Source organism: Lathyrus oleraceus, chromosome 1 (genome assembly GCF_024323335.1).
Source record: "Lathyrus oleraceus cultivar Zhongwan6 chromosome 1, CAAS_Psat_ZW6_1.0, whole genome shotgun sequence".
Classification (NCBI taxonomy): Eukaryota; Viridiplantae; Streptophyta; class Magnoliopsida; order Fabales; family Fabaceae; genus Lathyrus; species Lathyrus oleraceus.
This window is the reverse complement of record NC_066579.1, coordinates 91,091,109-91,105,048: the sequence shown is the minus strand read 5'-3', so window position 1 is coordinate 91,105,048 and position 13,940 is coordinate 91,091,109. Positions and strand designations below refer to the sequence as shown.

The window sequence follows — 13,940 nt, the reverse complement described above, 5'->3', positions numbered from 1 at the left end:
CTATTTTCTGTGATAATACTGCTGCCATTTTTTAAAGTAAGAATCCTATTTTGCATTCCAGAGCCAAACACATAGAAATAAAACATCACTTCCTTAGAGACTATGTTCAGAAAGGGGTAATTTCATTAAAATTTATTGATACAGACCATCAATGGGCTGATATCTTTACTAAACCCCTCGCTGAAGACAAATTCTTTTTTTATTTTTAATTTTAAACATTCAAATTTGTCCAGAGTAAATGTGCTTATCTGAATTAGCAAAATAAGACTCTGAATTAAACATCTAGTATCTGGATCTGACTCTAATGCTACTACCAGTTAGAAGCTATCTGAATCAGAAATCCTAAGGATCCAACCCTTTGGTATTCCTGAAGATCAGATAAAGTAACACGTGGTACCTCATGCGTCTAACCTTGGAACTTCTAGACAATTGTCTAGCAGAAATCTAGAGACAGACTCTTGAAATCTCCTTGAGCAGTGTGCTGATTTGGGGATTTGACCTCCATCATGAGCTATAATCATTCTCCTCCAAACGTGCTAACTTGGTTAATGTGTTGCATTTAATGTTTTAACAGTTAAACTCTCTTAATGTTGTCGTTTTGCATGCATCTTTATGGGTATATAATCTCTTCACTTCTTACAATCTCACACTTTACACTCACGTCTACACTAAACCCTCACCCTCTCAGTTCTTTATCATCTTCAAGATTTATGCAGTTTCTTCATCAAGTTCTTCATTCAACCTTCATCATCAACATTATTCTTCATGGACGCTTAACAACAATCCGTCTACAACTTCTCTCAACAAATGAATTCAACGGAGCAGACACTCATTTCTAGTCAACAAACAACAGCAACCACCAGCGCCGTCTCAACCCCCATCTACAGGGAACCCCATATCCTTGATCGTGAACCCCACATCTACCTAGCAACATCCCTTGAAAAGCTTGAAGTACTGTGTGAGTCGCTAGTGGATTTTGAAAACATGAAGAAGAATGACGTAGACCTAATTGAAGAGTTAAGGATGCAAGGGTGGGAAACCTACTTTCAAAGACTCTATGGCCCTGTGTACACATACCTGGTGAAGGAGTTCTGGCGTTTTGCAGACTTAGATGAACACTACATAGTCTCTCACGTTCTGGGAGTCAAGATAGTCATCACGGAGAAATCTATTGCTTCTCTTCTAAACATGGATAAGACAGGAGGAAGACACATCTATAACATCAACCCTAGGGCAAAATATTTGTCCCAAGAAATCAACCTACTATCTTTCAACAGAATGCTGAAGGCAAACACTCCAAAAACAAGGAGCTTCATCAGAACCTCCGTGTCTGGATGAATATTATCCTAGGCACCATTCATCATCGGCCTGCATCAAACTCTTCTGACTACATCAACACAAATCAGAAGTGTATTCTGTACTGCATCCACAAAGGGCTGAAATTGTGTCTGCCAGTATTACTCTTCAAGTATCTCAGAGACTCTGTCAAAGATACCAGAAACAACATGAAGACTAGGAACTACATCCCTCTGGGAAGACTTATCTCAGATGTTCTTATCAAAAGTAGCTTAGTGGATCACCTGATCCATCTCAGACTAATGGAAGATATCACTATTGACATTGGAAGACCTCTAAATGCTCGAAATCTGAAGAGCACGGGGATCATTGATCAAGTCAGAGTTAAACCAACACTAGACACCTCCTGGGAAGCACTAAGGGATCAGAGGAAGATTCCCAACAAAATCTATCTGTTCTCCAAGATTGACCCTCCAGAAGTGGTAGCTTACTATCTAAAAGATCTGGCAAATCAAGGGGTGGACATCTCTGATTTCTCAGTGGACTGGATAACTGAGCATCCACCACACTTCATGAAGAGGATGCGAGAGCACTCTAAGAAGTCCAAGAAGGCAAAGAAAGCAAAGTTGGGAGAATCTTCTGGGTCAAGACCTCCAGTCCCTCTGGCTGGCTCTCCAAGTAAGTCTATACCTCTCTCCCGCTCTGTTAAAATAAAACCTATTGTTTCTTCTCTTCCCCAAACTACTCCAATATGCACCTCCTCTGAAACACCTCCCTCAACCACCAGAACCTCTAACCCACCCTCACTTAAATTCAACCTTGCTACCACCACACTACCTGTTTCTGAAGCAGAAATGCTGAATGAAACTACCTCACCATCATTATCATCCTCAGTTCAATCCCTACCATACTATGTACTTTCCTCTGACAATGAACCATCTGACCCCAATCCCCCACTCTGGCTCAGCTATAAGCTCATGGTTTGGCCTCTCAACAGCCATCACAAACTGACCCTGAACCAGAAGTCACTTCCCTGCCCCCTGAACATCCAAATCCAACAACATCTGAACAACCTCAAATACCACCTCCTACACAACAACTAAATCCACCTCCTGAACAACCAATCAACTTTGAACCTCAACCAATCCACTCACCATTTGAACCTAATCCATAACCTGAACAAACAACACCGTCCCCCTCTGCCATTCCCACACCACCAACTTCCGTTGCTCCCATCACTCCCACTCTGAATCTTGATGACACCAATCCATATTCTCCATCCTCCCCAGTCTCTGCCACTGAACCAGAAACTTCCTTCCTTACCCTTGAAGAAGCAATAAAAGTTTTTGTAGAGTCTTCAATAGAGAAGATCAAGTCTATGACTATCAACTCTGGCATCAGTGACGATCCCTCTGAAGTAAGATCCACTGGAACAGAGCGATCAGTTGGATGACCTCTGAAGCCTTCAAACTGAAAGGCCTCTCTAAACAAGACTGCAATAACTTCATTAGAGATGCTGGTATAAGGCTCCAAGATCACTTGGCCAGAGAGGCTAAGGAACAGGCTAAGAAGGAAGCAGAAGAGAAAGCGCGTCTGGAAGAAGAACAGCGGATCAGAGAAGCTGAAGAAAAGGTTGCCGCTGAAGTTGCTGCCGCTGCGGCTGCTGTTGAGGCTGAGGCAAAAGCTATAGATGAAGCTGAAGAAGTAGCGCGTATCGCTGCAAAGGAAGCTGCCAAGGCCATGGCTGATGCTTTGACTCAGGGGGAGCACTCCAACTCTTGGTTTCCCCCCCTGGTCTTAAAGACTCTGGAGGAATTACAAAAGGAACAACAAGTGTACGAGCTAGACTGAACCAACAAGACTTCGTCAACATCAACATTCAGAACATGTTGTCTCAGCTACTACAAAGGATGCCTCCACCCCCAAACCCTTAGGCACCTAGGCTATTTGTTTGTTGCTTTTCCTTCTGATGTTTTTTTTACTTTCTGATCTATGCCTTCTGTGCTGCTTATCTGTACCTGTTTCTCTCTGCTATATATAAATATCTGTTTTTTTGCTATGTCTTTTTGATTTTGACAAAAAGGGGGAGAACTAAAACAGCTCTGATGGAAACATAACTAAAACCTCTCAAGGCACTGCAAACATTAAATTATTAAACTAATGACTAAAGTTATGCAGGAAAATAGCTAAACCAAGGAAGGTCCGGTAAGAACTTCTGATTAACCTAAGAATCTAACCCAGGGGGAATCCCCTTCCTTATCTGATATGAGATTTTTTTTGTAATGTTTCACCTCTACTCTGTCTTGTTTTGTCATCATCAAAAAAGGGGAGATTGTAAGAACAAAGTTGGTTCTACAATGTATCTCTAAGATTTTGATGATAACAAAGGATGAAACAAAAATGGTACCCTAACAAATTTTTTCTCAAGTACGCAGGACTCTGATCAAACAATCAGATAGATAAATCATCAGATACAGAATCCAGCGTTAGATTCTACTCAGAGGCTACATAACCAGAAGGTTCTGACTCTAACACAAGCGCTATCAAAACGAAAGAAGTCAGAAACTCTGAAAGAGAAGAATAAATTCAGACTCTGAAGATGCACGATCTGAAGAAGTCAAGATTAAAGAGAAACTCTGAGATAATCAGATACAAGTTCCTTCTGAAGAAGAACATTGCATAGCAAGACTCTGAATACAGGATTTTATGACTCAGAATGTGTAACCATGAAGAAATCTGCATTTAGAAAGAAACTATTTCTAGAAGGAAATTATGACGCACCCAAAACTGTTTTGGAAAGAAACAAGGAGAGTAATGACATTAATCATTCTTCAATGACCAAGATTCCGTCATCAAACAACGGGCCTCTCAAACTCCTATATAAAGGATGGAATGCCTCACAAGAAAATACACAAGAGACACACAAGAATATAAATCTCTCAATCATCCTCTTTCACTATTTCACTATTTCACGAGCTGCTGCTCTTACGTGAAAAATTGTTGTTCTCATATTTCTGTAATATTTGCTTATTAGAAGCACTGTGCATTATAAATCATCTCATTACTAAAATACTTCCTCAAGTGACTCCGTGTAGTCTGAATACTTGAGAGGGCTAAGGGATTATTCTCTTAGACGGTTGTTTGTGTAATCTTTCAAGATTAGTGGATTAAGTCCTTTTTGAAGGCGAAATCACCTTGGCCGGGTGGACTGGAGTAGCTTTGAATTTCAAGCGAACCAGTAGAAAATTTTGTGTCAAATTCCTTTTATTCTGAGTGTGTCTATATTCTTAAAAAGTTTTATTTTCCAAAACAATTCAAACCCCCCTTTCTTGTTTTTCTCTACCTTCACCAAGCTGCGCTTCTAGGGCGCCTACAACACTTACGGGCCTCCCGAGACACCATGTCAAGTAACATTCAATAGGTTAAAACATCATAAATCCCTGTGGTGGAGCAGGCACAACAGTGGCAAACCCTTCAAGCTTCTATAGAGCTCCGCCACCAAGAGATGCTAGAACATATCCAATTTTCTCAAGCAGTTGAGGATCACTGTAACAACCAATTTGATTCTTTATCTAAGAGGTTGGCTAACATGGAGTTCCAGATGCAAGGAGAACATGGTCAAGGTGGATATAAACGAGGTTGGTACGAGTAAGGTGGACAAGGCGGTTGGAGGCAAGGCCAAGGCCATGGCAGATATTGATTATATCATCCAGGTTTGTCATTACTTTTTCTCACTTTAATTAAAACATTGAGGATAATGTTTGGTTTAAGTGTGGGAGAGGAACTTTAGCGGTTTCATTTTTATTGCTTTCTAGTTAGATGTACTATTTTTAGTTTATTTCATGATTTTAGGATTTTATCTGTTTTTACTTTTTAGTATTGTTAGTAGAGTCGTTGCATGTGTTGTCGAGTCTTTTTGCATGGTTTTCCGTTGCTTATTGATTCCCCCACTCTCTTGAGCCATACCAATATTTTTTGACTTAGACTAACTATGCACATTTTGAAAGTTTTAGGCTATAGACAATACTTAGGATAGATTGTAGAAACTTGGGAAAACTTTACAAGATTGATATCGTTTTAACACCGTGAATCTCCCGAATATGGATATCAATTTGAGTACTTGTCATGTCGCAACCTTAAACTCTCATCCTTTAATTTTCCTTTAGTAGTTTATTCAGCAGTCAACACCATCCCAAACACACACTACGCAAGAAATCGATGCAAATAAGTGTATGATCCCAAGATTAAAAGAGAAAAGAAATATCACATTAATAAATATGTTGCTTCTAAGTTAGGTGACCCTCACCCAACCATTTAACCCAACGGTACAAGCTAAAGGTGTGAAAAACACAAGAAATGGGGGGTTTGACTTGGGTTTTACAAGCAAAAAAAATTCCAAAACAAGAACACCAATAACAAGTTAATAACAAAGAGATAAAAACACAAGTATTTTTATCCTGGTTCGCTTGAAACTTAAAGTTACTCCAATCCACCCGCCAAGGTAATTTTGCCTTATACACAAGGACTTAATCTACCATAATCAACAGATTATAATAATCACAAAGAATAACCTTCTTTGTCTTCTCAAGGATCCAACTATACCCTAGTATCCTTAAGGACTTACAAAGAACAACCTTCTTTGTCTTCTAAAGGATAACCTCCTCAAGGAATCAAATAAACAGTTTGAAAAATATTTTGTGTGTTACAAGATACTTATATACAAACATATTTGACACAAATGAATAATAAACACTTAAAGAAAAATTGTGTACAAAAGAATGATAGCTTTTCACAAAGAAATAGACTTGTCAAAATATTGTATCACCAACAGAGTTTTTCTTTAAGTCTTCAAGTCTCACTTACATAGCATAAGAAGAAGACCGTTGGAGGACAGAATGGAGAAAGCTAATAGAGAGGTTTCCCACTGTTGGATGGGAGAGGAGTGATATTACATACCATCCTTCGCCCATAAAATCAGTGACATATGTGATGTATAGTACTGTCCTTGCCCATGAAATTAGGTAGTGGAAAGGATATTCGATTTGTATTATGTATTATTTGATCACGTTCCCATTTGATCTTATCTTCAAGTTCATTGACTTTTAATGAAAATTGATGAAACATGAAATGAAGAAATATAAAGTTGGATTCAAAAACTTCATAATATTTTGTCAAAACCTTGACAGCGTCAGGAGTCTGGCTTGAGATCTTTAGTATCTTCATAATCTTCAGAGTCTTCAGAATCTTCAGTCAGAACCTTGATAACTTCAATCGTCTGGCTTGAGATCTTCATAATCTTCAGTTACATAACACAACTTCAAAAGCTTGCAATCCTTCAGAAGTTTGGTAATGACGGTCATGTTTGGAAGCAAGAGTTGAGAGAACAATGTAGCAGTAACATAATGTCTCCTTAGAAGCGTCTCAAGAGTGAATCAGTATAGAAGCAGAAAAAACATTGCAGCAACAATATTGAACATCTTTCAAATTTATAATAGCTGGCGCAGAAGCAGATTTGGAACATATCATTTAGAAACTGATGACGTTGCACATCATATATTCAGAATCATAACTGGTTGTTAAAGCTACACAATAATAAACCATTAGGGTACCAAAATTGTTCTCACACAAATACAATAGTGTTATCATCAAAACTCATGGTATAAATGCAGAACCAAATCTTATTCTAACAATCTCCCCCCTTTTGATGATGACAAAATATCTATTTTGATGAACAGTTTTGTATAGGGTAATCACAAAAAAATACATCTTACAGAAGCACAAAGCTCCCCCTGAGATGTATAATTCTATAAATATAAAATCAAAATGAAATAATACTTTCCTAATTAACCTTTTTGAAGTACCAGAGTGAATTTTCAGTCAGAATCTGATTTATCTTCAAAAGTTGATTAATGTTGTCCAGAGCACGGGTTTGATAACATCAATGTTTTGATAAGCCTCACTTTAAAAGCTTTATTGAGTTCTTTTTAAGAAACTTTAGAGTTGGTTATCTTCTTAAAAGAACCTTGAATTTTCAAGTCTGATTACTATTGAGGAGACTGTAGCGGTAAATTCATGACCATCAAGCTATGGATAAACTTAATGTCAATAAAATCAGAGTCGCCACCACGCTTTTATTGTTTCCAAAGGAAAAGGGAAAAGTACGAACAAAACACAAAGATAAGAAGTTTTCAAATCAAAACTAATAAAATGCCAGAGATTACAGGTAAGGGGGTTGGTTACACAGAGGGAAGGTGTTAGCACCCAAATTGTCCTAGGAACTCATAGGGAGCCCTCTTTTATGTGTATATGTGTTTTGGTATAAAATGATGTTTGAGAAAAAATAGAATATGGGGATGAGAAGAGAATTCATTGATTATATTTTTGTGTTTGACAAGACCTTCGGACTTGTGCCTACGTACCAACATAAAAATGAGGGATAAAAATCTCGTAGTTTGTGGTAACAATTTCAAAATGGGTGAGTTGCTTTTAACAAAATTTAAGTTTAAAGAGGCATAAAAGGCCCAAAAGTTTAAATGAGTGTTAGTTCTTTTTGTCTTTTGAAATTTTAAGTAAATATGATTAGATTTATTTACAAATTTTATTTAAGAAAAGAGTTTAAAAATTCAATGGCCTAAGGCCAAAGTTTCTATTTTGAAATAAGGTCTAAGTTCGAAATCATAAGCAAAGAAAGTTTTTGGAAAGGGGGAAAGATTTTGAAATTTAAGAAGTGAGAGGGGATGAAGAGACTAATCCTAAGCATAAAATTAAAAGGTAAGAGCTGAAAAGATCTGACCAATGGGATGCAATCCAACATACAAGAATGTCATATAGAAAACCCACTTTCCCTTTGGACTTTGAATCAAGCAATTATCAACAAGCAATTGGCAATATCAAACATCATGAAGATCAAGGCATCAAATAAAGATAGCCATATCCAAGCAAGCAAATCCCATAGCTAGCAGTCTCCTTTGTCTTCTCATGTATCAGATGAAGTACTCCTTGATTAACTCAGAATAATGCATCAGAATGAGGTCAAAATAACAGTTGTATCAAGATAATGTAGCAGATGAATTCAAGTGGATCCCAATACTTGCATCAGATGAAAGCTTCAAATTACAATAACTTGGTCTCAGAAATGTTGGCATTGGCCAAGTCCTTTTGCATATGGAATGTTGCCTAATCCTAAGTCCAAAAATTCAGATTAAACCCAACAGTCCACACAAACATTTTTTTAGGGTTTTTGCTGTTTATTAAGTATTTTAAGGTCCTAAGACCACAAGCACAAACAAAATACACAAACAAATATATACAATCACAATATATGGCTCAAATGAGCAAAGTGAAAATGACATAAATATAAACAAGTTAAATGATATGTAAATGACAATGAATGGTAAATGACTAAAAATTAAATTGCATAAAGTAAATGACTTAAAAGTAAATCAAAGTTAATAAGAGTTAGTCAAATTTTAGTCAAAGTTAATTAAATGTTAGTGGTGTTTTGCTTTTCAATTGATTAAGTCATTCTTTGGAGAACACTCAACCATCTATTCACAAGCATGGATCCTTGAACCAAGACATATTCCAAAGGAAAAAATGTCAAGTTTCCACACAATACCATGAAAGATGGGAGACTTACAATCTCACTTACTAGAATGCTATGCCTTTAGGATCAAATTGAGTTTTATGTTAAGCAATCGTAATTGGGTTTATGTAAAAGTCACAACTATCTGAGGTCGGGCAATCAAAACTTAGGTGCTAATGCATGTTAGAGATCTGGTATAATGAACCAAACTCCTAAAACATACCACACACTAAAAGAAAAGATCAAAAAGATGAACCTATCTCATCCATACTTGTATTAGTTCATTTAACACAAGGTTATTGATGAACCAATTAGCCTTAAAATATTGATATTTCATTGGTCAATGAAAGGGATAAAAAAGAATGGGAATGAAAATGAAGAGAGAGGGGAGATGAGAGAAACACAAATTGGTCATGGGAGGAATTTTATCAAAGTTAATCCAAAAAATAATTTTAATTTAGAAAATTAAAGAGGAAAATATTTAAATATTTGTGGTGAAAGTCCCGTATTTTTTGGATTAAAAATGAAATTATTATGAATTAAACAAAATAAAGCAATTAAATGAAAAATAAAAAAATACAAAAAAAAACAAGGGTCATCAGATCTCCCTCATTAATTGAGGTGGCAGATCTGATGGCCAAGCGCGCGCTTCCATCATGTTCTGCAGTCAACGCGTGTACACGCGTGGTAATCAGGAAGAATGACTCAGATTAAAACGTTGGACAAGGATCAGATGGCTCAGGTCAAGCCAACACATCACCGGAGCCCTAGCTTCGATCATCTTCTTCGGTGAGGGTCACCAGATTGGTCCAACCAAAAGTTCATAAAAAATGGAAAATGAATACACTAATTTGAAGAAAAAAATGCTCAGGAGCACGAATCTAACCTCCATTTCTTCCAATTCCAAGTATATTGAAAGATGCATGGATTTGAAAATTGAGGTTCATGATCTGAGTTGCTTCGATTTGACCTCAAAGCAACTCAATCTTGTTGCCTACATTGGCAGGACTTCATCAAATCAAAAATTACAAAGAATGATGAAGAATTAAGAGAGAATCGAAGAGATGAAGTTTCTGAATTTTCACCTTCGAGTTGCTTCAAATTCACTTGATCTTGATCTGGATTCGCTTGATTCCTCTTCCTCTTGCTTGCAGTGATCAATTGAGATGAAAAGGGCAATGTATTCTTGGAGTTTGAATTTCAAAACAGAAGGTGAAATTCAAACTCGATTTCAATTGAAATCTTCAAGAATTCTATGAAATGGAGGGTTTGGATTGTTCTGGCCCAAAGTGACCTATAATGTTTCCTCTTGGAACATGCATTTTCAAGTTGAATTTTAACTTCATACAAATATAAAAGTTTAATTAGAGATATTTAATTTGATCACGGAACTTGAATGGATTTCATCTCATAAAAATTGAGCAAGTTATGGTCTTGGGAAGTTGACCTCCTAACTAGGGTTCAGACAAAATGACCTATAATCTATCACCATAAAAAATGACTTTCCAAGAAAAACTAGCTCTAGACTTAAACATTAAAGTTGTTTGGAATGTCATTATGAGTAACGTTTCTCTTGGAATCATTTTCATATGACAAAAACTGTAGGAGATAGGATCTAGGGAACCCTAATTTTGACTAGTTGACTTTCTCTGGTCAACCACCATGAACCAACTTGCTAGCTTGACATTCTCTTGATTTTTGGGACTCCTGGAGGATCATATATGTGTAATATGAAGTATCCCTTGAAATATTTGATCAAATGTTGAAGAAGCTTGTTGAAGAAGTCACACAAGATACCCAGATGGATTAGGGCCAAGATAAACAAGCTTCAAACTCTTGATGAATTCTTGATCAAAATGATATGTGAAGACCATGTGGATCCATATATGATGTCTAAAGCCAATGTGAACCATCTATTGATTGATCTCCTTGCATTGAGGGTCTCAAACCCTAAATATGAGCTTGATGGAGCATGGGTGGACACACACACTACCTACAAAAGCAACAAACTATACATTGACATATTTTTGGTATTTTGGTTAGTAAATAATGAAAAACAAAGTATGATACAATCAAATGTGCTTGATTATCTATCCCAATGCAAACCCAATGAATGAGGGGCAAGGAGGATGCCAAGGTGTGATCCCAAAGCCAATGCATATGATGAGATATCATGAGGGATCTTAGGGTCAAAATTGGGGTCTTATAGAGACTTTTCCTTATAGATGAATTCCAATTTCACGATTTTCAGAAAGAACTTTGAGAAGCATTTTGATGCTTAATACTCAATGTTCTAGGTTCAGAACATGAATATTAGTTCCTTGAATCCGATTCTCAATCATTAGCATGAAGGTTGTACAGACTCAGATAAAAGACCATTTTCTCAGAAACAGGTAACTTATATTCTGATCTTTGAAACTTCATAAGAAATTCTGATGTTTGAATAGAACCATTCTGATTCTTGAAATATAACCATGTAAAACATTTAACAAACTCTTTTTTGAAGTAGTTGTTAGCAGAAAACATTGATCAATGTTTGGTTTGAATTAAGGAATTTAGGCATATCAAAATAATTACAAATATTCCCCTTATATATGTTTCTCTCCCTTTGTCATCAATAAAAAAGATAGAGACACAAATATTAAAAAGAATAAAGAGATTAAAGAGAAACAAAAATATTTCCATTGAAACGCCAAAAAGGCAGAAAAGATACAAAAGAAAATAAACAGAAGTTCTAATAAACTAAAACCGGCTAGGGGTTTTGAGGAGGAGGCGGAGGAAGTCTAGAGAGAATCAACTGAAACATTAAGTCCTGTTTGTCCAGACGCTCTTTGACCAGCGCATTGTCAGCCTTGATTTCCTCAATGGTCTTCAGAAGTCCAACAGGAATTTCTCCAAATGAAGTTCCAACAGACGGTTGAGAAACAAAAGCTTCAATTTGTTGAGTCTTAGAAATGAAAATCTAAGCAGAAAATTCTTCCATAATGCAATCTTGATGTTCAAAAACAGCATCGACTTCTTGAGCAGTCGTAGATTGCTGATCAACTACAGTCTCTTGAGCAACTTCCTCTTCAGCAACTTTAGGAGTAACTTCCTTGACCTCTAGAGCAGGAAGACATAATTGGGAGTTTCTTAACCTCCAGATTTCCATTAAGGGAATAAACCCAGAAAAAAATTGTCTTTCAATAAGTTTATACCCTAAATCCTTTAGCTTAGAGATCTTGAAATCAACCTAACTTTTGTAAGCTTCCCAGGCAGAATCACTCACATTCGAATTTGCTGAAGAACGGATGATAGTCATTGCTTCATGCAGACGACTTTTAGATTCTGACTCAAACTTCCTCAAAATCTTTCCAATGTTGGGAGAGGATTTTGGTGGTTTGAGGTAGCTAGCAGTGAGGTTAATTCTAGCTTCATCAAAGTCAGGACCATAGACTGATGAAAATGATGGAAAAATAATAGGAGGTGATTCATGGTCAGATGAGATTAGTTCGGGTTCATAGTTGAACATACCTTCAGAAGTGCCTTCAGACACATGGTGGTCAGAAATTCTCGAAGGGGATGTTCTAGGAGTGTGAAATTTGGATTTGTTGGTTGGGGAGTAGAAACACATGGTGGTGGAGTGGGTGAAGTTTGTAGCTGTGAAGGATATGATGGTGATGGTATCTATTTTTGTTGTGACAAAGGTTCAGAAACTAAAGGAGTTTTTGTAGCAGGTTTTATAGTGGGTGATTTAGGAGGTGGTGGAAGTAAAATAGGTTCAGAAATAATGGGGGTACTAGCTTTAGATGTTTTGGAAAAGACTGGAATGGGTTGAGATGAAGGAGGAGGTTGGATTGGTAAGATCCTTTTGGAAATAACAGAACCATAAGTAATTGGAGCGTTAGCTATAGGAAGCTTATCGGACATAGTGTCAAAAGCTTTTGAGGAGTGTTGGATAACTCCAGAAGTATCCTTCAGAAGCATGGCTTTTTGGCGCTCACTAAGAGGCACATCGTCTTAATCCAGAAAGACATGAACTTTCTTCTTCTTCTGAGGCCTTGAAGATCCTTCTCCTCCGGATTCCTTTTTCCTCTTTCCGTGAACATCCGGATAGGTCTCAGGTAGATTGAAGGGATCCACTATTGGGTCAATTCCATCTTTCAGACAGCTTTCCAGATATGCCACAAGAACCTCTAGAGGATCAATCTTAGTGAAGATTGGGTAACTGTCAATTGGAGTCCTTGTTCCACATATATCATCCTTAGAAAGAATGAAATTTGACCTTTCAATTATAGAAATGAGACCCATACTCTTCAGATTCTTCCCCCAAAATACCTTTCCAGCATCCTTCATAAGTTCATCGGTCAATCCACTGTCCAGAAGGTTATCTACCAGAACGTTCTCAATGAGAATGTCAGAAATTAGCCTTCCATTAGGGATGAACTTGCTTTTATTCTTCTTTGAAGATCCACCAGTTCTGGATTCTCGGATAGAATCCCTCATGAACTTGAACAAGATGGAGGGAAGTCCCAGCTTGAGACCCTTCTCTAGAAAGAACAACATGAACTTTTGATGAGTGTTGATGTAGTTAGAACTGTTGGTGCTAGGCCTGTGATGAATGCAACCAAGAATTATTTTAAACCAAACTCTTAGGTATGTCTTGTCAAATCCTTAGCACTGGGACCTTTGTCATCCTCAAGGTTTATTCCATCTTTGAAGATAACTAGAGAAATAACAACTTCTCTCATAACATTAATCTTGGCACTATGAATTCTTTTTCCCTTTCCATCGCGAGAGATTAAATCAACAATGAATTTTTCAGTTATGAAAATTTTCCTGTTCAAGACGTAGGAAGTAATTGTTTCCTTTTCAGCAGTGGCATGCACCCAGAACTGGTTTACCAAAACTTGATACACAGGGTCAGTCAGTCTCTCAAAGAAGGTCTTCCAATCTTGAAGTTCTAGGGTCTCAGAGAAATCAAAACCATTTTATTTCAAGTTCTTAAAGTCAATAATGGTTTCGCAGAACATCGTTAACTCGTTGACAGGAGTGTGTAGAGTTAATTATGGTATTCCTT

General features: G+C 37.1%; 1 protein-coding gene across 1 annotated transcript; it reads left to right on the top strand.

Annotated features, from left to right (window-relative positions):
- Nucleotides 1–1,598: 1,598 nt before the first annotated feature.
- Nucleotides 1,599–2,470, top strand: LOC127093151 (leucine-rich repeat extensin-like protein 2). The gene is made up of 2 exons (XM_051032059.1): nucleotides 1,599–2,210; nucleotides 2,294–2,470. Exons 1-2 carry the CDS (start codon nucleotides 1,599–1,601, stop codon nucleotides 2,468–2,470), a joined length of 789 nt encoding a protein of 262 aa, XP_050888016.1.
- Nucleotides 2,471–13,940: the final 11,470 nt, after the last annotated feature.